At 42.2% G+C, this 26,445-nt stretch overlaps 1 protein-coding gene across 8 annotated transcripts in view; it reads right to left on the bottom strand.

Moving 5' to 3' along the window:
• The window catches only part of BCL11B (BCL11 transcription factor B), a 102,272-nt gene extending 83,869 nt beyond the window's left edge, over window positions 1–18,403 (bottom strand). For 2 of the 8 annotated variants that reach the window (XM_050957199.1, XM_050957193.1), the window contains exons 1-2: window positions 17,595–18,403; window positions 3,558–3,923 (exon numbers count right to left, since the gene is read on the bottom strand). In XM_050957199.1, coding sequence (XP_050813156.1) covers window positions 3,558–3,923; window positions 17,595–17,652 — 424 coding nt within the window. In that variant the 5' untranslated portion in view covers window positions 17,653–18,403. Of the gene's footprint in view, window positions 1–3,557; window positions 3,927–4,564; window positions 4,723–15,196; window positions 15,424–16,565; window positions 16,632–17,594 lie in introns of those variants that run through there. The other 6 variants (XM_050957197.1, XM_050957192.1, XM_050957195.1 and 3 more) reach the window with 5 other exon arrangements.
• Between the last annotated feature and the right edge of the window lie 8,042 nt (window positions 18,404–26,445).

Here is a 26,445-nt window from a genome sequence, read left to right on the forward strand (position 1 = left end):
GTGGCAGCATATTTCAGGAAGCTGGAGTGGCAAGTGGGTGATTTCTGGTTTCTCTCTTCAAATATAAAGACTCAATTATCTTTGAACAGCTTGCTTTACACATGAATTGACACATTTATTTTACAATAAATAACTGAAAGTTATCTATGTTTCCTTTACTGTTAATCTACACAAAGAAATAATAAACAGAGCTTGTCTACAAAAATGCAACTATTGCAGTCCTCAGAATTCAATTAAGCTAAAATAATTAATGCTTCCGCTATATTAAATTACTTTATACATTTGAGCCACTGAAGTTTTTATTCTTTAATCTTTTCCTTTTTATTTAATAAAAAAAAAGTTTTGTTTCAAAGTGTGTGTGGAGGGGGGTTGGTTAAGAGGGGGAAAAAAGGAGCATGATTTGCTGTTAAAATGTAATGGTCTCCTTTAGCTGACACAGCATGTAGAGTGTTTTGTGCCTTTGATTAAAATAGCATTTTAAATGCTTTGAACAAACATATCTCACCATACTTCTAAGGGATTATTTTACATATTTCTTGGTGGAATAAAAAAATTCATTCTTCCTGTCACAGTGCAGAAGGGCTAAGAATATCTTTCGTCACATATAAAGTAAAAATACTGTAGGCTGCTGCATTATTACCGAAAAAAAAATTAAAAAAACTAACGGGAGGGGGCAGGGTAGGGGAAAGCTGCCTTAGAGATTAAGTTTCCCTTTTATGAAATCGTATTTAGCCTCTTTTTTTAACAAATCTAACAACAATGCTCTACAGCCTCTCACTGGGAAATACCTTTAATGTTAAATGCAGATTCTGATTTTCTTGGCTAATGCAGAAAGCCTTTCTATTGAAATATAAATAAGGGGCCTGGTATACCCCACTAAAGCCTTCCAGTGAATGACTTCTGTGGGTTTTTCATGGCTACACTCCATGGCTGTAATGTGAGGCTTTTATCCTACTATTGAAAACTATCCTCTGCTATTAAAAAACATAGAAGGACACCACCTTTTTATCTGAGACTTCAGTTCCTAATTGAGAAAGCATTATTACTGCAGTATTTAGTGGTGAGTCCCTATCTGAGTGCAGTGCAGAGAAAATCCCAATCAATCTATAAACTCCTTTTATTTTTGTAAATTCAGAATATCCCATACACACTTCCATTTGATCTTCAGGTTAGTGTGAAAGAGATAAGGAGCTCTGGATTGGCTTGCTTCTTCTTTTTTTTTTTTTTAATTCCTTCTACTTATGTGTGAGCATTTTTTCCTTCTGCAGATCTTTGATGTGTCAGTGTCCTGGCTGCCCTGAGTTTGGCCCAAAGAACAGCCAAAGCATCATGAAATGGTGCACTAGGTTCTGGTCTGGGATTGGCCAACGGTGTGTTTTAACTATGGATTACATTTGGGCATGACGTTTGGCAACGTGCAGCTACAGAAAAGACTCTAGGGCCAATCCTGTCTGGCACTACGCACCTCCTGCAAGGTGCCAAATGCCTTCAGCTCCCATGGAGGTCGATGGTTGTTGAGAATGCTCAGCACCTTGCAATATGGGTTCAATGGCTGCAAAATCAGGTGCCAAGTGCACGCTTTGAGCTCTCTCTTGTTCCCATTAAAGTCAAGGCCTGAATTGATTGATTTCAATGGGATCTGGCCCTTTAATAAGTTATTAGACCACAAAGAAGCCCTATCTGCCAGACAATGCATGCACAAGGGCATCTTGGAATCATGGGAAACGAGTGGGAGAACTACCACAGTGCAACCTGCTCATGATGCTATCACTTCTGATGCCCAAAAAACTGCTACCTTCACATGCTCCACTTCAAAAGCCAATGCACTCTTGTGAGGAAATGGGGTGAAAGCATGTTCTGACTAATCACATTCCAATGGGAAAAACAGAAAAGTACCTGCTCAAGTTCTAATTTGGGGGGCTAAGTGCATAAATTGAGGGGGAGATGTGTGTCTCTTACAGTGCCTAGCTACAGAGCCTGGCTCTTTAGATCATCTGATAGAGACTCATGTGTTTAGCTTTGGAGATTCCCCGATTCGCACTCCAGTGTCAGCCAAGATAGCAGCTATCGCAGGGCGGGTGGCATAGCACACACCAGCAGTGGTTACATACTTCCTCTCAACAGAGGAAGATCATCTGGAGCATCTGATGCCCACACCAGTTTAAACCCACTTACGTAACAGCAGACACTAGGGCTTGAACCAGCAGCCTCCACTGCTAACAGCATAAGTCTTTGTAGCTCAAACTAAACAGACAGCCGCTACAGCTAGTGGATGTAACCGACACACATTTTCTGTCAATCAAGCCCCGCTGAGGACACGTAATACTCACTGACCAGTGGGGTTGTGCTGTGGTCACTAGCAGAGAAGGGATACTGGGTCAGCGGATCTGATCCGGCATGGCAATTCCTATGGAAGCCAGCATACTGAAAGCAATAACCACATCCTGTTGCTCTTCAGTATTGGATGGAGAAAGTGGACTCCACCAAGAAGACAAGTTTGACTCAAGATTCCATGCTCTGATAGTACAGGAAACCCGCACACTAAGAGAGAGAGCAAGTCACATAACTGTCATAAGCAGTGTGTGCTTAGTAACCGAGGAAAGCATAGGTGCAGAGCAAAGGAACGGACTATATACTTGATGCAATAGAAAAGATTTCCGTGCCGTGTGCGCTGCAGAAAAGGTTTCAGAACAACTCATCCAGGTGGATACAGTCCCCTGTAATGTCCCGGTCAGTGAGACCGCTGGTGATCTGCTGAATAAGTGCTGGCCTTGGGGCAGCTTTAACCTACCCACCCAATTTCTCCAAGAAATCCAATCATTTTAGAAAAGAAAATGCTGTAATCTGCTCTCCCAGGCCAGTGCGTGCTTGTCTCTACTTTCAAAAACTCCTTTAGGGGCATGCTTTAGAATAGCTCCCTTCCTTATCGCCTAAATCTATGAAAATCCAGGATTTACGGGGCATCGGTAAACACAGCCCCATCAAAAGGTCATTTGGATAATGAAACTGAAATTCACCCCATTGCAGAGGGAGTGAGGAAGGCCCTATACACCAGGTAAGCCCCAACTTTATTCCTCAGGACCAAATCCTCCTCCCATTAAAATCAATGCGTATATTGCCGTTGATTTCAGTGGGATCAGGATTTGACCCTTTCTGCAGGCTTTAAGTGTTGCGTAAGGCCTCTGCCCTGGGATGAATTTCCCGAGTGTGTCATGTTCTGTTGTCTCTCCTGAGTAACTATCTGCCTTCCGACTTGGGGAAGACACCACCAAAACGGCCTCTCTGACCCTGGGCCCTGAGCTTTACTTGTGTGTGCAGGCAGTACCTACAGCTATCCCAGAAGACCAACTGCAAACATTGAAAACAGCCATGTCTCCCTGACAGCTGGTCCTCCACAGAAAGGTGTTGCCATATTAAAAAATTGGTCAATATTATTTCCGCAGCCCTAACTAGTGAGGTTGCTCCAGGCAAATGGTTCCTTCGTTTCAGAGCACTTTCTAGAGGGCTTGCTTTAAAAGATTACCTAGGTAGTTGATTGAGTGTAAAACATGCTGTACCTGCAATGTTCTCCTGCTTGGGGCAAATTCCTTTTGTAGGCGTGAGAAGACGGTCTTCTTCATCGGGTGTGACTTGGATCCCGATTTCCACTGGCTCTGACACTTTCCTGAGCTCGGAGCGGGACAAGGGGGGAGGGCTGCTCTTATCCAGGCTCTTTTCATAGCAGACACCACCAGTGCCATTGCACTGTTTCTTCTTGTGCTCTATAAAAACCAAGATGTCTCCCAGGGGGAAGTTCATCTGACACTGTCCACAGGTTAACAAATCGGGGTCTGTCCCACCTGGGGCGATGCTGATGCCGCCCGGCTCCGCTATTGCCAGGCTCTCATCTTCGTCGGCAAGCACCGTTTCCACATGGTCAGCCTCTGCTTTACATGGACAAGAAGAAAGAGGGAAAGGGGGTGGGGAGGAGAGAGAGATTGGTTTGAATGTTCATAGAATCTGAATGATGCACCATGAGGTCAGCCAAAACAGCCTGATTGTATCTTTCTTTTCTTTTCCATGTCTTCCTCCCCTCCCCAAATGATTTCAATATATTTTGCAACCAAGACTGTCTGTGAAACAAAATCATAGACTGACCTGGCCTAGATTTCCTGATAGCTCCTAACTGCTGCCAACACTGCAATAATATCAGCAAAGAGCCATTTTGCAATGCTCACGTTTTGTTCTGAAAGGGTTACTTTTTTGTCCCATCTTCTCATTCCTACTGCATCTCCCTGCGAACCAGCACAGACCCACTCCAGCAATCCTTATACACTTAAAACTCTCACTTGACTACCATGGGTGTTCTGGGTGCTTTGAGGAATTCACAGTTGGGCTTCCTATGGCACACACTTATCCAAACACATAGACAGTAGCAAGGCTAAGTGGCAGCCAAATAGCACTAGTTACATTAACCTACTCAAGTAAGTAGGGTGATATGGCCTGTGCTGAGAAGTCAGGGACTTTTCAAAAGCCTTTGCACAGAGAGAGAGAGAGAGAGAGAGAGAGAGAGAGAGAAACTCACTTATTTCCATGTAGGAATATTAGCTGGACTTTAAATCTTCTGCTCATTGTTCTACCACCAAATTTCGGGATGGCTCTACAGGTTGTAGAACATTTTCTTATTAAGTTGATAGAGAATTAAAGTGTGCGGGTTTCAAATAATTACCTTAAAACCTTCAGCCTCAGAAAATATTTCTTTACTCGATCACCAAAGTCAGTTTCGAAGGAACATGTAATTTCTATTAGTTTCATAATCAATCACTAAGTATTCTAAGCCAATTAATACATCTAAAATAATTGTAGTTCACAAACCTCTTCTAGAGCGAAAAGTTTTGGTTTTTTGTTCTACAGCCGAACTGACAAAACTCACAAACCTTAGTCTTTAATCAGGCAAAAATCTCCATTGACTTTTACCTGAGGGAGTTTTACCTAAGAAAGGAGTATAGGATTTGGCCCAAACAGTACATAGAGAACTAGCAGTATGTAAATCAGTAAGTAGAGAGACAACACTATTGAATCTGGAGTAGGCAATAGTAGGGGGAAAGTTCTACATTAGCATCAGTGCTTTGTTTTTCAGTTTCCTGGAAAAGGAAAGGCGTGCAAATCTCTCAAAGCAGTAGGTAAACAACATGTCGTAATATAGAATTGGATCCTCCTCCCTTGAAGTCAGTGGGAGTTTGGCCAATATATACAGCAAACTGCAGCAAAAAGTATACAAAAAGAGATGGAGGAACGGGAGAAATATGCTTTATAGCTAGGAAGTTACTGAACATTGTGAGCCACAGAAAAAGTATAGAGGAGGCTTATCCCCTGTCTTCCCCTTACAAGATAAATTGCTGATTAGTACCTCCACCAGCTGTATCTCAAGTTGCATCAGGATTCTCTACCAGCTTAGAGCAATGGTTCTCAACCAGGGTGGGGCACATCAACTCATCTAGATATTTCCCTAATTTTACAACAGGCTACATAAAAATCACTAGCAAAGTTGGTACAAACTAAAATTTCATACAATGATTTTTTTATATTGCTCTATATACCATGTACTGAAATGTTAGTACAATATTTATATTCCAATTGATTTACTTTAGGATTATGGCAAAAATGAAAAAGCAAGCAATTTTTCTGTAATAGTGTGCTGTGACACTTTTGTATTTTCATGACTGATTTTGTAAGCAAATAGTTTTTAAATGAGGTGTAACTTGGGGGTATGCAAGACAAATCAGACTCCTGAAAGGGGTACAGTAGTCTGGCTTAGAGTATGCAAAGTGAGAAAAAATACCATGCTTCGTATATCTATGGTAATAAGATTAGGCCTAGCATCCTATGAAACAAATGTCTGAGCAAGTCACATCCTATCGACAGAAGATATATAATATAGGGCTTTGAATTTACTAACTTATAACAAAATAAATCTACGAGGTAACTAAAGTCTAGGCATGATACACCTTCTGCAAACGATTAATTACTTTCCCCCCCCCCCTTAATCTAACTTTAAAAGGAGTTTGAAGACAATGCTACATAATTAATTTACCAATTTATTTTCTGAAAAGATGCTATGCCATAGTGAATACGTAATCATAACCCTGTGCTGAACAAAGATTGCTGGGGAGAGAGTGAATTTCTGTGAACAGTGTGTCAGAATGCAAAAGGTAATTATTTAGTGCTTCTGTTCCCATTAATGATCTAACATTGAGCAATATTGTTTATATTGAAGAAAGACTGCACCTTAATTACCAATTGCATGTACATAATTTTAGAGCCAAACGAAAAGGACTGTGAACAGGGTCTTTAAGAAATATGTGCACCATTTCTGGCTAGAATTCTTATTAAGTGGGAGCAAAGTGTCAAAATATTAAAACACAGACAAACTAAAAGAGAGATGGGACAAAGCCCTGCAAAAGACAAAATAAAAATGAGAATTGAATTGAACTAAGGAAAAGTGGTAGGGAGGGGGGAAAATGCCTGTTACCAGGTTCATATAACATCACTGTTCAGCTTTCAGATTAAATACGTCTCTCAAATTACAAAAGTTTAACTCTGGTATATGGTACTGATAAATAAACACACATATGGATCTCAACTTTATTATCTTTTTGATGTATAGGATTTTTTTCCCCTGCTGTTTCAGAAAACGTAGCAAAACTGCTTCATTTGATAAGGGTTCTGACTATGCCTAGGTGGAAAAGCTGAAGTATCCTTTAGTTGTTAGCTGCTAAAATTGTTCAGAATTCCTTCTTTTCAATTCTACAATTAATCTGAATATTAGTTACGTCCACATATGTCTCTTCATTTATACACTCTCTCTTTTTCCAAGGATTCTGCACTGGTATTTTTTAAAATAACATCTGGTATTCTTTCGTATTTTGGCAGTCTTCACATTACAGAAAATCAGCTTTTCATTTTCTGGGTGCACTAAGCCCTCGTGATCTGTAGTAATTGGGTTCCAAAGTATTCAATGATTTTCACTCCACTGTATTTCTGATTTTAGTTTAACAAATCATCCAGAACAAGATCAGTCTGATAGCTATCAATTCAAAGCGATGTAAGATACATACACAGCTTTCTATAGGGCCAGGAAATGGTCATAAAATAATGTCAGGCAAAACACTGACTATGTCTTCAAATGCATTTTATCCATATCAATTTGCATATTAATTTTTTACTCAGAAAAGAACAAAAAAAGCTCCCTCTCAACAAAGATAAGCCACTAAAAACCTACATTCAAATAGCATTACAGGACAGACATAAACTCACAAAGGTAAGGACGGAAAAGGCTAAACATCCAGCCTTAACTCATGTGCCAAGCTTGGATAACACCATAAGTTAAGTCCTCCACCACTTAAGATCCCTGCAGTTTCAACTGGGCAGTTTAGGTCAGACTCTGAACGAAAACTCTGACTTTGCTTGTGGATTTAAAATGAGATGCTCCTTCGCATTATTTGAACTTCGCTTTCTGTGGTTTCATTTCTGTTGCTGGGCTGCTGGGTTTCACCATTACTTAGGTTTTATTCTAATTATTATTTATTGAAAACAGAATGTTAAAAAGGAGGAAAAGCTGAACCACAAAAAAAAGAAAGGAACTAAAAAACACTGGCTGCTCTCACATGGAAAAGGGCAAAGTGAAAACTAGTTGCTTCCAGCCAGGTGGGTGAAGGTGTGCCCAGCCTCTCACCACACCCCGATGCATTCTCCAAACAACCCGTCAGTAATCGCTCACAGGGAATATTGTGATCCATGCAGCGGAGATGGTGTCCAAAGTGGAAACCCTCTGAAACTGGTGTCATTCAATGGTTTCATGCGAATGTATTTAAACAATGTTCATTCACAGCACTGTATTTGTCAGACTCCTAGCGGCATCTCTAAGCACTGTTACTATCTCTCGCACCAATCTGCATTAAAAATAAAGTGCTTTTTCATCCAAGACTGTAACGGCTCTATCACAATACCATTGACACTACAATTCTTAGCCTGGTGGCACCATTACAGCATTTATGCACATGTATATTGTCCAACACACAATATTAAAATTACTACACTTGCAATGGTTTCTGACTTTCAGATGCTTCAAGCTCATTCATAATACCAAGAGAGTTTCAGTTACTACACTCTGAGCCTGATCCAAAGGCTATGGAACTCAATGGAAAGACTCCCACTGGGCTTTGGGTGAGGCCTATAAAAGGGAGTGTTACATTTCTTTCTATATTTTAGTTGTATTTAAGTACTAAACATACAAAAGAACCCAAAAGCAATAAACTGCCCTCTTGCTTATTTTCCCTCCCTTATCGTACAGTATAAAACATACGAAATGTTAATATATTTTATTTTGTTTAAAGAAGTGGGAGAGAAAACACTGATCGCAGAACAAAGTCCTGCATGTCAAATTTCTTCCCCATGAACCGTTTCTACAGCTGAGTAGCAAATCCATAAAAGCAGAGGCTGATGGAAACACTGCCACAGCCTTTACTACAGAGGAGCTAGCGGGTGCCCCAATTGCCATGGGTACTGTGAGATCGGTTACCATGTAAATCTTCCACAGTCCCAGATGAGCAGAGTTCAGATTAACCAGGTCTGACTGCGACTTGTAATGATGAACTGATAAATCTTGCAGCACTTGCCAGCTGCACCCCATCTACAGGGAAATTCTACCTTCAAGGATATGGCAAACGCTCCCTCCTGCCTACGCCCCATGTATGTGGCGATATCAGCCGCACGATCCATGTTACAGTCACTGCACTGAAACACAAGAAACTCTACAGTGCTTTGAAACCAAATCCCTACTTTTAATGTTTTACCCATCGTCCTGGTAAAAAGGCACAAAGGAAAGACTGGGCCCTCAGGGAAGTGAATTTCAACCTGGAGCCTGCATACTATGTCTAAGAGATCCGAGAAAGATAGTCAAAGCCATCAAACAGTGGTTTACCACCTGTGGACCACGGACCCCTGGGGGTCCACAGACTATGTCTAAGATTTCCAAAGGGATCCATACCTCCATTCGAAATTTTTCAGAAGTCCGCAAATGAAAAAAGGTTGAAAACCACTGCCTTAAGGTGCTACCCACAACTAGACTTTAGAATGATGTCCCACTGACAACACCTGCATGTCACACTTATTGTAATATTGAATTATTGAAATAGCGCAGACAACACATGCTGTGGCTAGGTTATCCGAAGCACCTAGTGTCATGATTTTACCTGCTTACAACTAATACTTTGGAAACCAAAGGCTTCATCTCCTCACCATCCAAAGTCTAGCAATAACCTGCATACAGATTCTTTTCATCTTCGCAGCTGTGAATTGCAGTGTTTAGATATTGTATTATGTCTAAATTGCACCAACATCACACTCAGCAGCACCGGCCAGTTTTTGCTGCCATCAATATTTAATTTTTCTGATCCACACGATTAAAAATCAATTCTTCGTAAATAGAAAGCTGAGGATGGATTAGTAAAGAGAAAAACAACAGCAAAAGGGAATAAAGCTCTCGTATTTTTGTATTACTTTTAAGTGAACCTCATGCCTGTGAAAAGTGTATGACAGCCCAAGAGATTCAGATTCTCCACTTATCCACAAAATAGCACAGGCAGCAGCTGTATGAGCTTCCCCAAGCTGCCCAGCCAATGTGCCTCAACCTTGACCTGTGGGGATAATCTCTGGGTGTAGAGGACAGTTTAGTCTCGTTGGCCCATTCAGTCTGCTAAGACAGTCACATAGCATGCCAATTAGTTCCAACTGTGGCAGAGAGGGGCGTTTTTTGCTATGATGTGAACACCTGTTCACTAGGTACTGGACAGAGATCAGTGCTTCACATAGCCCACTGCACAGCCTTCAGATGTTTATGATTTTCGATCACTAGGCAGCACAGGGACTAGTATGCGGGGAGGGGAGAGGGGAATAGCCCATTTAGATCTAATGCATTAGCAAACAGAACACACAGCTGTGAGTTTCAGGGCTCTTCTGCAACACAGTACATCAAACACCTATTTTGGAAGTGTCCTGAACCTCTCAGAGCGCAGTTTAACTCTCAGTCCACACCTGAGACAGAACAAACTTCTCTGCCACTGCAGAAAATGCTATAAGGATTACAGTATAAGAAAAATGCAAATGGAAATGAAATAGTAATAATGTAAATACCAAACAAAACAAAAGCCAGGCATATCCAAATGTGTACTTAAATCTTGGGCATTTCTCAGATGTAATTTAATCAGAAGTCACACACACAATGTTACAGAAAGGGGTGATGTATGCTTTCCTAAATAAAATAGATGCTCTTGAAAAAAAAAAAAAGATTTACTGCTATTGAGAGCCTAAAATGCATCAGTTCTTTTATAGACCACAAAAGCTGTAAATCTTCACAGATAAAACAGGGATTGTGATGATGTGATATAAAAGCATTCTTTGTTCCCAAGTGAATAGATTTGTTTTATTTAAAACTAAACACACATACAAAAAAAAGATACTGGATACACAAAAGAAAAGAAAAAAAACTACTGAAGTACAATCTTTTAACTGTATTGGAAAAGAATCTCTGAATTACAGACGCTTAACAAAATATTTAAAAAGCATGATGGAAGTTAGGTATTTTGTTTCTCGTGTGGATTTAAACACACAGCTATATTGTTTTTTAAAATTTCAGTCTCCAAAGAGGTTGTGTTTTCAATGAAGCATAAATCACTGTTACTCGTATACAACTTTCTTGAGCCATTTTTTTGACTTTCATTGAAGCATATTCATTATAACATTCAATGAATTTATGGCTTATGCCAGTGGCTTAGTGGAAGGGGTCATAAAAAAGTTAAATAAACTAGTGATTTTTTTTTCTCCCCCTTAACTTCCCTTTTTATAATGTGCTGTCTAGTACAGAGTCTCTGGAAAGGACCCTGGGCACATTACAGCACACACACAAATTATCAGCTGCTTCAGACAAAAAAAATTGAATTTCTTCCGTTGAGGCAACTACACAAAAGACTTGCATATGTCAAAAATACAGAACTCAGTCCCTGTGAATGCCATACCATTAATCAAATCCCCGATCTGGTGTCACTTTTGCCAGTAAAATGATGGTATTCTTCTAACCCCTTCCATTGGCGCGTGCCTGCGATGCGTGAAGTGCATCCCTCTGCTTTAATTTGCTTTCGAATAGCCTGCTTTAGGCATTTTTTATATATTCCTTGGGGAAAGCTGCTGCTGCTTAGAGCTCTAGCGAGGGGATACAGAACAGGCTAGGCAACAGCTTTTTAGGGAGGAAAGCAGTGAGCAAATTTAACTGATGTTTAGAAGCTGTAACTTACTCTGAATACACAACTGCCTTTGAGGGTGCAAAGGAACAGTGCGCAGTGTACAGCCTGCATAGACACATTTTATGAAAGTAAATAAACATGAAAGAGGAAGGTGCTGTGGTAGCAGCAGCTGAATGAATCATACATTTATCAATGCTTCACGCTGTTATTGATGTCTTTTTTCCCCCTCATTACAAAGATATATATAAATCTATCTGCATGTAACAGCGGTACACACTTCTCAAGGCACTTTTCTGGCACCCGTAACTTTACTGTGCGTCATGATTCAGCCCCAAAAGGCAGCTTACTTTTCCTCTAGCCTTCTCTGAGGCTACCCGACTCTTAACCTTGAAAGACCAAATTCTACAAACAATTCTAACTCAATGTGTTGGGCGCGGAGAACCAAAGAGGACTGCTGCACTGCGGAACAACCACCAAAAGAAGAAAATGTTCAGCGGAAGTGGAGAGCCATTTTGGTTGTAGTAAGTCTCTTCAGCGAGACTTTTTAAAAGGTGTTTCAATCTCAGGGGGTTTCTACCCAACTATAGCGTATGTGGGGCGGAGGTATTATGTCTCTTAGTCAAAATTTACAGCCACGATCAGCAAAGTTTGAGGTTTCTGCAGAAAAGGTTTTCCCATAGCTGGAGAATGTTAGCATCATCAGGGTTTGAGCCACTGTGCTCTTCATCCTCCAGGTCTGTCAAATGGGCTGGCTGCTGTCTATATGCTTCCAACTAGCTCAATTCAAACATTAAATGAAGTAGAGAAATCATCAGATAAATTGCTGGCCCTCTGTACTCAAGAGTGAAGGCTTTTTCTACAGTTGATGACAGCCCTGATCTTTTGTCTGACCTAATTTATTTCTCTTTCAGGTTAGAATAAAACACTCTTTCCTGTCACGGGATAACCTCCACCCACATATTGTGCCCTAAAATAAGAATAAGTCATTCCAATGTTAACAAAACTGTAACTTGATGAATTTCTCGGACTTGGTGAGGTAAACATTATATCCTAACATCCAGTGATCAAAGCTTTCCATGTGTACACGATTAAATTATATGTTTGGGCAAGAAGTGTCCCACTAAAGTCTATCAACAATGCACAGGCAAACTAAAACAGTGAACGGTAGAAGCCCTTTATACAGCCTATCGCTTGTTCCACAGAAAGTTTTACACATTGTATGAGACTTGTGTTTATTTCTTTAGGGAAAGATGTATTTTTATTTACAGGAACTGCGGCCTGTATGTTAAAAGGACTCAAGGATCAAAAGCAATACAAGCTATCCAAAATTTGATACAATTGAGTGGGATTTCAAGCTTTCTGAAATGTAAGCACACACAATTACACGAATGTGCATGCGCTTTTTAGTGTACACAATCTAATATTCGCTGTATGTTTATACATACGCTGGAAGCAGACAAATAGATACCCATTTTTTTACAATGAATCTATACCTATGGCTATCATCAGCCTGGTCACTATCTGACAACAACAAACTGAGAATTTAAAAATTATATGTTGAGGATAAAAGACACTGTTAAAAACTAATTTTAATTAAAAACTTCTAACTGCAGGAGTCTGTTAATCAGTCATGATTTGTTTAAAAATAGATTTATCTAACTTGCAATCTCACTCATCTAGTACCATATAGATCTCTGCATGAAAATCAATACTTCAACTTTACACTTAAAATATTTTGCAGCAACATAAACTGCCTCAGATACAGCTATTATTTCCCAAGCTATTGTATCCCACCCACCAGTACTACAGTACTGGATGATTCAAACCATAATCTACTATGATACAGGCTATGAGCTCCCCCTAGTTGTCAACACATGTCACTTAAAGCCAGAGGGCACAACTGAGACTTGCAATTCAACTAAAAGCCAAGCAAAGTTTATTTTGGAAGGTATTTTATATCAACAAACAATCCACAGAGCAAAGCAATCTAGATAGGAAATGTGAAAGGGAAATAAATGCCTTGTACAAAGCATTTTTAAACAAAAAGATTATGCTAAAAGCAAACTCAGTTCTGATAAAAACAACAGAATAGGTGTCAATGAAAGTCAGTCATTGATATCTATAATTTGTACTATTTTACCTAGCACATACTCATCTAAGTCATAATTATTGTCAAATATGCCACTAGACATCCCTTTGTTCAACATAGCAAGATACATTTTGCACTAGACAAGGATTCAACAAACTATTACTATTAAACACAACAACACAGGAAAATCTTAGACTTGTTTGCTAAATGTTTAAATAAGCTTGACAAAATATTCTCTGTATTTGCCTACCAATGAAACAATAAGAAACGCTTTCTTATCCATCGTACAGCTATTTAAATCACTAAGCAAATCAAGCAAAAACTAGGAAGCAATACAGATTCATAATACAAAGCCACAACGTGTTGGCTTTTTAAAATACGCTATTTTTTAAAGCCAGGAAGGCTATGAAAATGAGCTGTTTTTTTCTCAAGAGTAAATTACAAATAAATGTATATAAAATGCATCCCAAAGACTGATAAAGAACACATCTTTTGTATTGCCTTACCTAAAGCTGTCATGTAACGTCTTTAAAAAATATATTATGCTTTTGTATGCACAGCTATGCGTGTATTAAGAAAAATGCAGCCATCTCCAAAAATAATTTCCTAGCTAATTCTTTAGTAATCTCTTACATTCTCAATGTGTGACACTAGGTGAAATTGTTTTCTTTGAAGGCAAAAAGCGCACTAATTGCAGCAAATCTAAATGCATTTTAAGTGGAGTTCTTTGCACTCAGAAGCAATTTGCAAAACTTTTATGTACTAGAATTTTTATTAGTTGTTTCTTTTGCTTAAATTACTTTGTACATATATGAACTGATAGGATAAATTATTAATCTTCCTAGGGAACCTGTTGACCAGTTTTGAAAGAAATCTCCCTGGGGAACTCTAGTTCTCTATCTGGAATTTTATCATTTTACTGTGCTTTTTTCCTCCATATTTTCTACTGTTTTATTCATTTTGCTTATTTTGCCTTATTCTGCAAAACTGATAGAAGCTGGCTTTTTATACGGATTCTCTTTCACATTTCCTTCAACTCTAAAATATAGTTCTGGTTTTAAAACACATTTCTCTAGTTTAAAAAGTTGCTAAATTGCAAAATAAGCAGTTTTAATCAAACCAAAATAATCCTTCTTGGTATGGAGCAGTTCTACAGCATATCATCATCTCTTCTGTATAAGACCTTTTTTCACTTTGTCTATAAATTTAACTAGCTCAGGTACAAGTTTTTGTCTCCATCGCTGGATAAAGGTCCAGACTTTTGTTTTAAATTTCTTTTCTCTTTTTTCCATTGCAAATATATCTATTGCAACACTGTATGAGAAACCTAGAGTGAGGCAAATAGGCCACTCAATTTTGCAGATTATGAATAATAATAATTGTTCCAATTTGGGAATAAACAACTATATATATATATATATATATATATATATATATCAGTGGAACAGTGTCAGAAAACCTCTTTTTTCTTTTTCTGCCTTGCACAGGACTCCTATCCACCCTGCAAAGCATTTATCCTGACAGATGCCAAAAACGCGGAGCTAAACATCAGATATATGCATCTGAGGAAACAATATCAAATTCATTCCAGCTTGTTGTTTTGATTATTAGTTTAGGCTTTTTCCCCCCAGCTACTCCCCAAACTCTCCTTTTCACAGGACAGACACTGGCTCTTTAATAATGAATTAAAGCCTCCTGAAAACTGGTAGCACTACTCCTGTCTGGCAAAACACCCTTCTGAAAGTCTGCAGCTTAGGCTCAGTGTATGTGTGCTAAAATGCCCGCATTTCCTGCTTTCCCACCCACCCCCTCACCCCCGAATCGATACCTTTATTTTTTTCTGCCACTATTCAGTATGCATCCTGATTTCTCCGCCAGCTTCCTCAGGATGGAGAGAGAGATAAATACAAGAGGGGAGGGAGGGAAACTGCATGCAGCTTTCCCTTCCATTCCTCGCAGGCTCCCCTCCAAACCCATTGTGCACGCTGCTTCTTGGAACCCTTATTAATGATTCCCTGTCTCATTACATCCTTTCAAATAAGGCGGTATGAAAACAAGATGTCATTAAAGAGCGAACCTACCTGGCTCCCCTCCCTCCCAAAAAAAAAAAAATATATATATATATATATATATATATGTTTGTCCCTTTTAAACAAATTCAAACGTGCGCAACAAACCAGATTATCCACACAGTCCACGGCCCCTTTCAAAACCACATATCTCCTTGCAAATGAGACAGAAAATAAGTAGTAGAATTTGCAATAGATGATGCAGATGTCTTTAAAAATCAACAATCACCCCACATACACAAAAAAGGAAAAGGAAAATGCAATTTCCAAACCAGATTTAAAAAAAAAATGCAAATAACAAAAGCGGGAGAGGAGAGTCGCCTTTTTTTTAAATGGGCATGCTAATCTGGTTGCAAAATAACAATGAATTAAAAACACCCCCGCCCCAAAAAAGAGTCAAATATCAGATGCATCTTCATTTTGTTGCACCAAGTGCTGGTTGGGGGGGGGGAGATGGGGGTGAAAAAATGAAATAACCAGATGAGCTAAAAAAAAAAAAGAAAGAAATTGAAATTTCAGAAGGCAAACGCCACCCAAGATATCTAATAAAAAAAGTATTTCCAACAAATTCTTACAAACAAAATTTATCAGCTGTAACAAAGGAGAGATCGCAACCACCAAATGCTCCTGGCAGATGGCTTCTATTCTTGGTTTTCAGGGGAGGGGAGACTCTCGTATATATTTATTTATTTATTTATTTAAATTTTTTAAAATATAACATAAATATTCGGATCTGCAGCGTTTGAGACTCAGCCCCTGGCTTGCTCTATGCGCAACACTCCTTTAAAAACAAGTTCGGGACTTATTTTGTTGATGCTGTTTGCTTGTTCTTTGGCTACATTTTTTTGCCCACATCAGATGGTGGGATTTCGGAGAACCATGCAAGGGAAAATCCTGCCTGCAATCTTCATTGCACCTAGAAGAGGTTTGATTTTTAGTGCACTAAAATTGTGCATGGCGAATTAGGGAAATAAACGCTAAAAACAGGGGTAGGAGGGGAGGGAACGTGCACAGAGAAGGTGCAATTGCAGCCGCTTCTGTAGCACACGCGCGCGCGCACACACACACACACACACACAAAACTGCACTGTCCCCCGGATCTTCGTAGAGATTGTTACATCTTATTACCTTCTCATTCTTTTACAATGGGAGCTTTTGCAAAGTGAAGCTCTCAGTCCTGCCCGGGCTGGGGGATCTAACGCTTCTGCTTAGTTGCTTTATTGTGATTGTGATTATTAGTATTAGTATTATTTGCTACAGCTGATGCCTCGTGGGGTAATTCTCCCCACCCCCACCCCCTTGCAAATTGGGTCCTGGCGCGCAGCGGACCACGCCGGTCCGCTCGCTGCCATGCCTGAGTTGGTGGCCGGTGGAGGGGAAGGAGCCCCCGCCCGTGCCTTGGCACCTGGGCAGCTCCTTCCGCAGGGGGCTAAGGGAGGGCAGCCGCCTTCCCAGCTACCTGGAGCCTGACAAGCATTCCGGGCTGCCGCTGCCGCTGCTCTCCCCCTCCGAATTCGCCTCCCCCAGCCCCCAGCCCAAGGGCTGCCTGGATCTCACCCCCCGGCCGGCGATCTTCCCCCATCCCCCTGCCCGCATGGTGCGGCGGACGGTCCCGGCTTCGCCTCCCTTCCTCCCGGAGCGCGCTGGCCGAGGGGCTCCCCGGCGGCAGCTCCCTCTCCGTGGGGTTCCCCCGCGACACACAAGCACACACACTCCGTCCTCCCGCCGCTCTCCTCCGCTGCCCGCCTTTCCCCACCCGGCTCCCCTTCCCCGCATCTCCCGCGGCCGGCTGTCACCCCGCCGCGTGTGCTCGCCAACTTTCCCCGGCCCTTCCCACTGCAGCCAGCACGCGGGCTTTGCAAACCAAAACACCGAGACCCCACCGCCAACTCCTTCCCCGGCCCCTTCTCTGCCCCACGCCGCCTGCCGCCTCCCTCCCGCGCCGCCACAGCCTGCAAATTCACTGCAAACTTTGGTTTTCTCGAGTCCCCCCTCCTCCCATCCACACACACCCTCCCCCCTTTAATTCCTTCTCCTCTTCCCCCACCCCCCTCTCTCTCTGGCTCTAAAGTGACTTACTAGACTTGGCTTTTCCTGGACTTTTTGCCCCTTTTGAGTCTTGATTTCTGATCGTTCTTGTTTCAAGTTCAAACTTACGTGTGATAATCTCTCTTTGTGACAAGTGCTGCGGGTTTCCCTGCTTGCGACGGGACATTGCCCTGGCATTTACACTGGCATCGCCCGGAGAGCTGTACTGGGTTGGGGGGGATGTGGTGGGGGCGGATCTTCCTCCTCTTTTTTTTTCGTTCACTCTTTCGTCTTCTTCTTTATTGATTTCTTCTTTTTAAAAAATAAAATAAAATGGAGACAAGAAAAACCCTCTTTTTTGTTGTTCTGGCGCACTAGGTGGGATATCCCCCTGAATTAAAAAAACATCATCATCAGGAAAAGCTCTTTCTTTTTTTCTCTCTCTCACTGTCTTTTCTCCACTGCTTCTGTCACTTGGACTTCCAGATCTCTTCTCGAACTTAGGAGGATTTGCACCAACAGTGACACTTTTTTTCTCTCTCTCTCCAGAGTGCTTGGCAAATTGGCAAGTGCACTTCTTCCACCAGGAGGGTAAAAAAAATCAGGATTTTTTTTAAAGTACAGAATGGGGATTGCCCACACACACAAAAATGCCCCCAAAAATATTTTTTTCAGAAATTGACCCTTGCTGGGTTTTTTTAAAGGGGTAGCCAAAACTGTGTCTCCTCTTTCCCAGTTCAAGTGGCACTGCTTTGCCCTAGTGCTTTTGGATTGCCAATGCCTCTGCACCACTTTGCACTGCTTCCCCTCGCCTGGCACTGGGACTGGAAGGAAGGAAGCCCCCAGTGCAGCTGGGTTGGTGCTGGCTATTACTATTATATATTGCAATGTGAAGATGGCGGAGTCCTGGTTCTCTGGGAGCGCTCTGTCTCTCTATGGCTGGGGCTGCCTCTGTACAATGGGATAAAATTCAAGTTCAAGTGCGGACGTGACGTTTAATCTGCACTAGAGACAAAAAGACCCAGAGAGTAGGAGCACTGGGGGCGACTAGCGGTGGCTTTTTAACATTGTACCCTGCAAGAGAACAAGAAACACACACATACACACACACACAAACTGAAGCACATGCATGGATCGGGAGCAGCTCCGGGCTTTGTGCATTGCCTCCTTCACCGGCACTCCGAGTGCCAGCCAAATAATAATGATCAGTAATCACCATCGTGATAAATAATCATCGTGCAAACTAAACTTCCCTCTCCCCTGTTCTAACTGGCCTGTCTGTGCTGAGACCAGCTCCCGTGGGGCTGGGGAGGTGAGGCTCGAGCGGGTTGTTCACCCCGGCCAGGGACTCACTAGGGGAGTGACTTGGGAATCTCCCTGGGGCAAAGTGCCTCGATTGGACTTAAATCGTCCAAGGGATTATGCCAGGCAGCGTGGCACCGCCACTCGGGCTAAGAGAGGTCAGGATCGGAGTGGACAGCTCAGAGCGACTCAGGCAGCGGGGCTAAGCCGGGGTCCTGGGAGAGTGATCGCTCCGCTCTGTTATTAATGATGGCATAGGATCTCCATGGTCCAGGCTTGACTCTGCGTCTTGCTTCGTTGTGCTCCATTTCTAGGATCACCGGCGTAAACGGCTTCTCTTTCCTTCAGACAGCACCCCAGGTACTCAGCTGCAGGCACATTCCCAGTGTATTTCAAACAGTTTTGCACTAACACAAATACCTGTGTGGGCTGGGGAGAGATTTTTCTTTCCCTGATCTGTGAGTGATGCTACAGGGAAACACACCGGGAGACTCTTTTTGTCTCTCTCACACACGCACACCGCTTCGACCTTTGGTGGTGGTGATGGTGGTTGTTCGTATGAAAATTCCTGACAGGGAAGATCTTTGTGTGAGTTAGTGGCACTCACCCAAGACAGGGAGAATCCAGAGGCATTTAGATCACGGCGGAACAAGACACTGCATGTACTTTTCATTTGATTTCACAGGCAGGTAAATGCCCGGCTGAGTGCGCTTCCAACTTTAAGATTCTTGGAAACCAACTTTCCTTGCCCCGCCCTCTCCTTCTTCCCACCCCCCTGTATTTTCCCCTTTTCCCCCCACCCCACCCCAGAAAAGCAAACTTCTTTGCGAAGTGCTTTTCAGCACTAGGTCTGGACAGAGCGAAGGAAGTGGAGGGGGGGCTTTGAAGCCAGATATGGGGGCTGCAGTGAAATCCAATAAAAATCATCACCCTTCATCCTGGACACGCTGGGCAAGACATTCCGCATTCGTGTCATTCGCTTTCTACGCTGAATGAATATTTCTGTGTGTGAAGTCGCAGGGGAGCCTTAGGGGACCAAAATTCATCTCCGTGCCCTTAATCTGCTTTGAGCAGTATTTGGCTAACCAACTACACTTGCCTCTTCCAGCAACTGTTGGGAAATCTGCTTCCCCCTACAGAGAACGAGACCCTCTCAGATCTAAGAGATCTACTTCATCAGCCTCACTCTTTCCATAGACCCTAGTTCTGACTGGGGATGTCACATGCGGAAAGCCAAGGAAATCCCACCACCAGGCCTAGGGATGGGTTTTGTTGGCGGGCACAGGGCCAACCTTACCATGCCCTCTTCTCCCTGGCTCAGCCACCTTTCTCCCTTAACAGCAACTATGGAAAAGCCAGTTCAGCTCCTAGCACCCTGCCTAGATTCTTCCTGGCGTTTGTTTGTTTTGCCTAACAGGGTCCTACAAAGAAAATGAACGGTGTGGTGGTAACACAACTCGCAGCAGCTGGGCGGGAATTCAGAGATCCACAGCTGCTTTAAACACACACGCCCCTACACACACGGAGCCCTGTCAAAAAGTTGTTCAAACAATAGGGTGCGAAAAGGGTGGCACAGCAAGGGCCAGAGGTGGAGGAAGGTCCAGGTCCGAGGTAGCCTGCGGTTGGAGGGAGGAGAGGAAAAACGCCTTCCGAGGAATCTGGGCTGGGGGAGCAGCAATGTCCCCTCCCATGCCTTTCAGGGGATCTTTTGCTGAACCATTCTTCCTGCAGCTCCACCCTCGTTTTACCTAAAGCTTGAAAAGCACCAGCCCCACCTGGTGTCAGCATGATAGATGCCACAGGGGTCGGTTGTAGCCTTCCCAGGAATGCAGCTGAAAGTCCAAAGAAAATACAAAATAGCAACCAAAAACAAAAAGTTTAAAATAATTCTACCGACTCTCTCGCGCACACACACACACACACACACACACACACACACACACATACTGCACTTCATGCATTTCTAGATACTTGAGTCATATTTCTACAGCCATTTCCTATAAGGGTTCGCTTTCATTCATTCCAAGAAGAAGTTTTTCTTTCTTTCTTTTTTGGTCCCTCCATGCTCCCCACTCCCCATTTCCTTGCACTTCGCTTGGCGTGGCAAACAGGCTTTGTGTGTGTGACTCTCATACAAAATGTGTCTCGCGATTCTAGAGGGAAAGGGAGAGGGCATTTGCAAACCCACTGGCTGCTCCTGGTTAAAGGTGCAGCGCGAATGGCGTTACTGATAGCCAGGGGTGTGGGGTGGGTGCAAAGTCCATCTCGCATTACTTTGGCCGGTTTCAGATCTTTGCAGGAAGCTGCACGTACCTGAAGCAACCCTTATCAGGGAGTTCCTGGGCATCATTTGTTGATTCACCACTGTCTTACAGTGGGCATTCAAACCAAAGATAAGGACACATAAATGATTGACCATGCTGCGTTCCCTTATTGCCTCTAATGGTTCAGCCTGGGGTGGATGCGGTCTTTCTCCCTTTGAAGTGAGATCAGTCTAGTGTAAAAGCTGGCATCGCCTTACACAGAGCTTATTTTAACCATTTTTTAAAATCCTGCCTTCTCTTCCTCCTCCTTCTAAAATATATCCCAATTGGGGGGGGGGGGAGATTCCAAAGTGATTTTTCAGTCTCCTCTTTTCTCCCCTGTCTGGCACTTGTGATCATTAGCACTGAAAGCTGTTAATGTCTTGTCTCACAGCTCCCCCTTTAGTCTCCTTGCTCTCCCTGTCTCGCGTTCAAAGCCAGATCAATAGCAGGCTCTTTCTAACCTTGACCTATCCCTCGACCCCGCCTCCATCTGCAGCTGGCCCACTGCTTTGTTTTCCCACTCTGTCGATATCCAAGTCACAATCGGTGACAGCAGACAAACAAGAGGGGCTTGCTTCTCTCTGGGGGCTAGCTGAACTGCCCCCTCCCCATTTCCCCCGTCTCAGGCGACAAGGCACAATAGCGCTATGGTCAGAGGATTTCTGTCCCACTGATTATTTGACTGCTTTGTCCAAGTTCCTTTTCTCTTCTCTCTCTCCCCCATCTCAGTGTTTTAACACATAACAAACACACGCGCGCGAACATTAAAGCTAGGAAAAGCAGCTTGGCACTTAACAAAAAGGAACACGAAAAATTATTTTTAAAAAGAAGCGCTGCCTGTGTACAGGCTTTACAGATTCCAGTTCTTTTATTTTAAAGGAGAAATAAAGCAAAACAAAAATCCTGCCCCGACGAGCTGATGATTCTGTTCATACCGGATCATAACAAATCACTCTCACCCAGTAACATCTTCCTTAAGGGAAAACAAACCAATACAGTTGTAAATATTCGATTTTATTGTATATGCAACAAGGCATGGCGATTCAAGAGCTTTCGGCACCTAGACGTGGTTTAGCTCCTGAGTGTCCCTCCCCACCCCCTTTTTTTTAAAGCATGTGATGTCTTCTGCTGAAATTTGGAGTGGGTATAAATAACTGTAACTTCAATGTAAAAGAGGAACTCCCAACATTCTTGCAAGAGGATGAGATGAATCTGTTACTTGGGCGCATTTTAAATCCGTCTCCACGCTCTCCCTTTTGGCCAAACAACTTTTCAGCAGAATTACAATTTCTGCAACAAAGTCTGTCTGATGTGACTTTAGGTTTCTTCACATGCTTCACTCGAAAAGCTCGTGCTAAGTTGGAAGTAAATGTTTTGTTTTTTTTACAGAGCTCTGGGCAGAGTGGGCGAGAAATCAACCTTAGCTGAAACGAGTCTATTCGTTCCTGTTCCCTTTGAATCTTTAAGCGGTGGTGTTTGTGAAAAGGAGTGTAAACGCAGGGCATTGGTCCGATCGGCTTAGTTAGCCGCTCTGCCTTGTGAGGAGCTATAGAAACACAGGATCTAACTAGATCACATTTACATACATATTAATAAAGCTCCCGTGGTGGCAGTTCTGCCTTCACGTATTGTACAAGTATCTCTCATTTCAGATCCCTTACAGAAAAAGATAAAAAGAGGTCTTTGGGGCTTCCGTGTATATTTGTCTGCAATGATTTTACATCATTTCTGAAAATGATGTAGTTGTAGCACCAAATTTGTGGGTGATATAATAACACAAACTGTATATTTTTTCTGTAGCAAAACACTTTGTAGCAGTAAACGGGACTGCAAAACAACAATCAGAGGAACAGTTTGGTGGGTCTCTTTCATTTATAGCTTTGATAGCCATTAATATGAGACAGAGAGAGAGCACCGCTGAGTCACCTTATTTTCTTTGTCATGAGTGAGGTAGGATGAGCCTTAAGTGAGAACACTGGCGTATTTCAGGCTGTCAGTCAAATGAAAGCTGAGGGGGATAACGCGTTATCTGCTACCACTCCCCAGATCTCTTGATAGAGCCACAAGGGATGCAAAGTTAGCTCTTTCTTTAGACTTGGGCTTGTCCCACTTTTTGTCTGTCACTTGCTGACGTCTTCGGGACCAGATTTGGGAAGTAACATCCCAGCAACATTGACATCCCCAATGCTTATCTCCAGTGCTCTGCTCCTTGGGAATCTTCTGCCTTTCCAGCTGAGTTCTGTGCCTCCATCCTCGTTCCAAACATTTACTGAGTGACAGCTGAAATGTGGGGGCCTGATCCTTCACCCCTCCCGCATCAAGGCGGAGTGGAGGGGGAGCCACACAACCCCAAACAAACCTCCAAAGAAGAAAAACCCCACCCATCTAAGTCTGGAGCAGACGGGAGCTTTGTGTTAAGTCAGGGATGCAGGATCGGGCCCTCCGCGTCTGTGAGAGACAGGTTCCTGCAGACATGAGGGCAGCCTGTTTGTATCTTGGACCCAAGCACTAAATGGTCGATGCTGCCCCCCGTGAGGGCAGTGGCAAAACTTCCACTGACTTCAGAGGGGGTAGGATATTTGTGACCCGAGTGCCTCTCTTGCTAACCAGGAGGCAGCTCCTTTTCTGTCTCTCCTACTTAGGGTTTTTGTTTGTGTGTTTGTTTGTTTCTGTACCACTTTCCAGGCAAAAGCAAGACAATGGGATGAACTACAGGGTGTGTGTGTGTGGGCGTGGGGGAATTTTATTAACGCCCTCCTTTCAGTGAAAGGGACTCAGTGCATGAATCATGAGAAGATGCCACTTGGGTTCTTTCATGCCATGAAATGAGCACCCGGGTTTCCGAATCTAACTGAAACCCAAAGAACAAGGGGGACCGCTAAAGTTGTCTGTTGTTGCTGGGAGGAACGGGGTGGGCTTTATTATCAGGGCTGGCGTGCTCGCTATTGCTAATGAATGCAAGGCAGGGATTGCTGCTTGTGTCTTTGCAAAACGCTGCGTATTAAGTGCCACGGCTCCACGGAATAGACTGAGTACAGATACGCTGTGAGGTCCCGCAGCTGGCACAACTGTGCGAAAAGTTGGGACGCTATTAGAGACGGGCTGGTGTCTTCCTGGTGAGAGCCCGTTTAAAAAAGTTGTCCCATAATGTAACTATATCGACCGTTATCTCGGTTTGGAGGCTCACTCGGGACTCAATTTGCATGAGGAGGGGGGGGAATCACTTCTCAATCCAGCACTAACAAATCCTGAAATTTGGGAAACAGTGCGATGCTCCTGTTGTCCTCTGCTTTCTAATGTTGGTTTCAATCAGCTTCCCCCAGCCATGATTTCACGGGGATATAAACTCCTTGGAATTGTTTGAAATAACAAAGGCCTCTAGGATATCGATGTGGCAATAAAATCTTCCACTTAAACTTATGACAGAAAACGTTTCAGCCTGTCTCTCAAGGCTCATGAAAATATGAATCTGGACATCACAAAAGAAAGACATCTCGTTTGTCTTTCTCCTATTCTCTAAAATCTTCCTGCTTTGTGGTCTTTAAATAGGGCAGATTTATGGTCATTCTTTTATTTTTTTTTTAAACTTGGACAACTGAACTCAAACTGGTAAATTCATCAGCCTCTAGATTCACTATAAACATCTGCAGCTTCATTATTCCCATCAACAATTAGGGAACTTAAAAGTGAGGATGTCTGGCCTGGAAGTGATTGTATATTGCACCCAAACTGCGCATTCTTGTTGGTAAGGAGTGGAACGATGTATGAATCAATGCGTTTAACACTTTAACATAGAGTTTGTGTTTCTTAATTGAAACTGATCAAATAATAGTACTTCCTTTTACAACCAAAAAGCAGGCATTTTTCATGCTACTGGGAAGTGGTAATATTTTAGGGAAATAAGGAGCAGTGTCTGGGATTGGCTGTCAGCATTTTTTTCATGTGGTGCTGGATTCTGATCTCCCTTTACTGCCGTTTTCCACCTGGGTAACTCCATTGACTTACCAGAGTCCCTGCTGATTTCTGGATCAGGTCTATGGTTCCAGTTTTACAATGTCCCCAAACACACAGCTTTTGCCTCCTGCTTGTGGTCTGCAGGTCAATGCCATAATGATAGATCCCATGTTCCCCTCACCTCAGCTGACACTTTGAAATGTAATTTAGGATAATTAGGCAACCTCAGTGCCTGATGCACCAGAGGTTTGATAATACCATGGTAAAAGGCCACAGTGATGCAAAGCTTTTACAGAACAGCAACTGAAGTCTTTTTTTGAGCCAACTGTTCCACCTGGACCAAACAACAAATTATTGTTTTCAATTACCACCTGTGTACTCCTTCCCATGCATCGTATTGATGTAAAATTACAACAACACTAGTATAAATAAGTTATGCTGTGGTAGTAAAATGGAAGAAATTTTGTTGTAGCAATTATGTTCAGCAAGATGACAAAATAAATTTCCAGTGCTGTGCTTGCAGTAACCTGGGGAATTTAAACCTCATAATTTCCATTCATTTCAGATAATTTGGAGTAATTTCTATATGTAATAACTCTGTAATGAAAAACACAGCGGTACTGAAGTGATTTCAACCCTGTTTTTTTTTCCTATGGTATACATGGCACAAAATAAATAATAAAAATAATATTTCCTTTTGTATGTGTTGAGTAATTCTCTCAGCAAAATCATAAACTAATACCAGGACTAAATCTCTGTCCATGAAATGAAAAATAAATTGAGTTAAAGAAAGTGAAAAAGTATGAAAGGCCTTGGATGTTTTATTGTGACTTTATTAAATTGTATCGTCTCTATGCTCTATTGTATCCCCCAGGGTTACTGTTCCAGGGAAGGGCATACAGATAGATGGGTACGTGTCCCTTGATCAAAAGGAGAGATGGTTGGAGCCATATTTCTGAACATATTTAATTCAACACTTTAGTTTGTAAAAATAGAAACTGTAAATGAAAAGTGAGAGGTGCAAGCATGTACAGGACAAAATAAATAAGTTGTTTGTGGCCATTGATTTGCATTAGTGTGTTGAATAGTAAATTACTTGGAAGACTGTAAACATATGCATTCACTGAATAAGTTCCAATATAAAGGATTCACCTTTAATTAAAGACAAGAGAGACATTATTGAAGAGCGGGGTTTGTGTCCTACCTACAGTCATGACACAAAGCAATTATTACATAGTTAATATGAAACCATATGTGTTACTTTGTGGCAAGTACATAGTAATTCCACTGAAAATAACAGTAATAAAACATAATATTATTATTGTGTACTTATATATCACTGTCCTCTCCAAGTGTTTTACAAGTGTGGTTATGGATTGAAATACTTGCTTTACAGGTGAGAAAAATGAGGCACAAAG

The sequence above is a fragment of the Gopherus flavomarginatus genome, chromosome 5 (genome assembly GCF_025201925.1).
Source record: "Gopherus flavomarginatus isolate rGopFla2 chromosome 5, rGopFla2.mat.asm, whole genome shotgun sequence".
Taxonomy (NCBI): domain Eukaryota; kingdom Metazoa; phylum Chordata; order Testudines; family Testudinidae; genus Gopherus; species Gopherus flavomarginatus.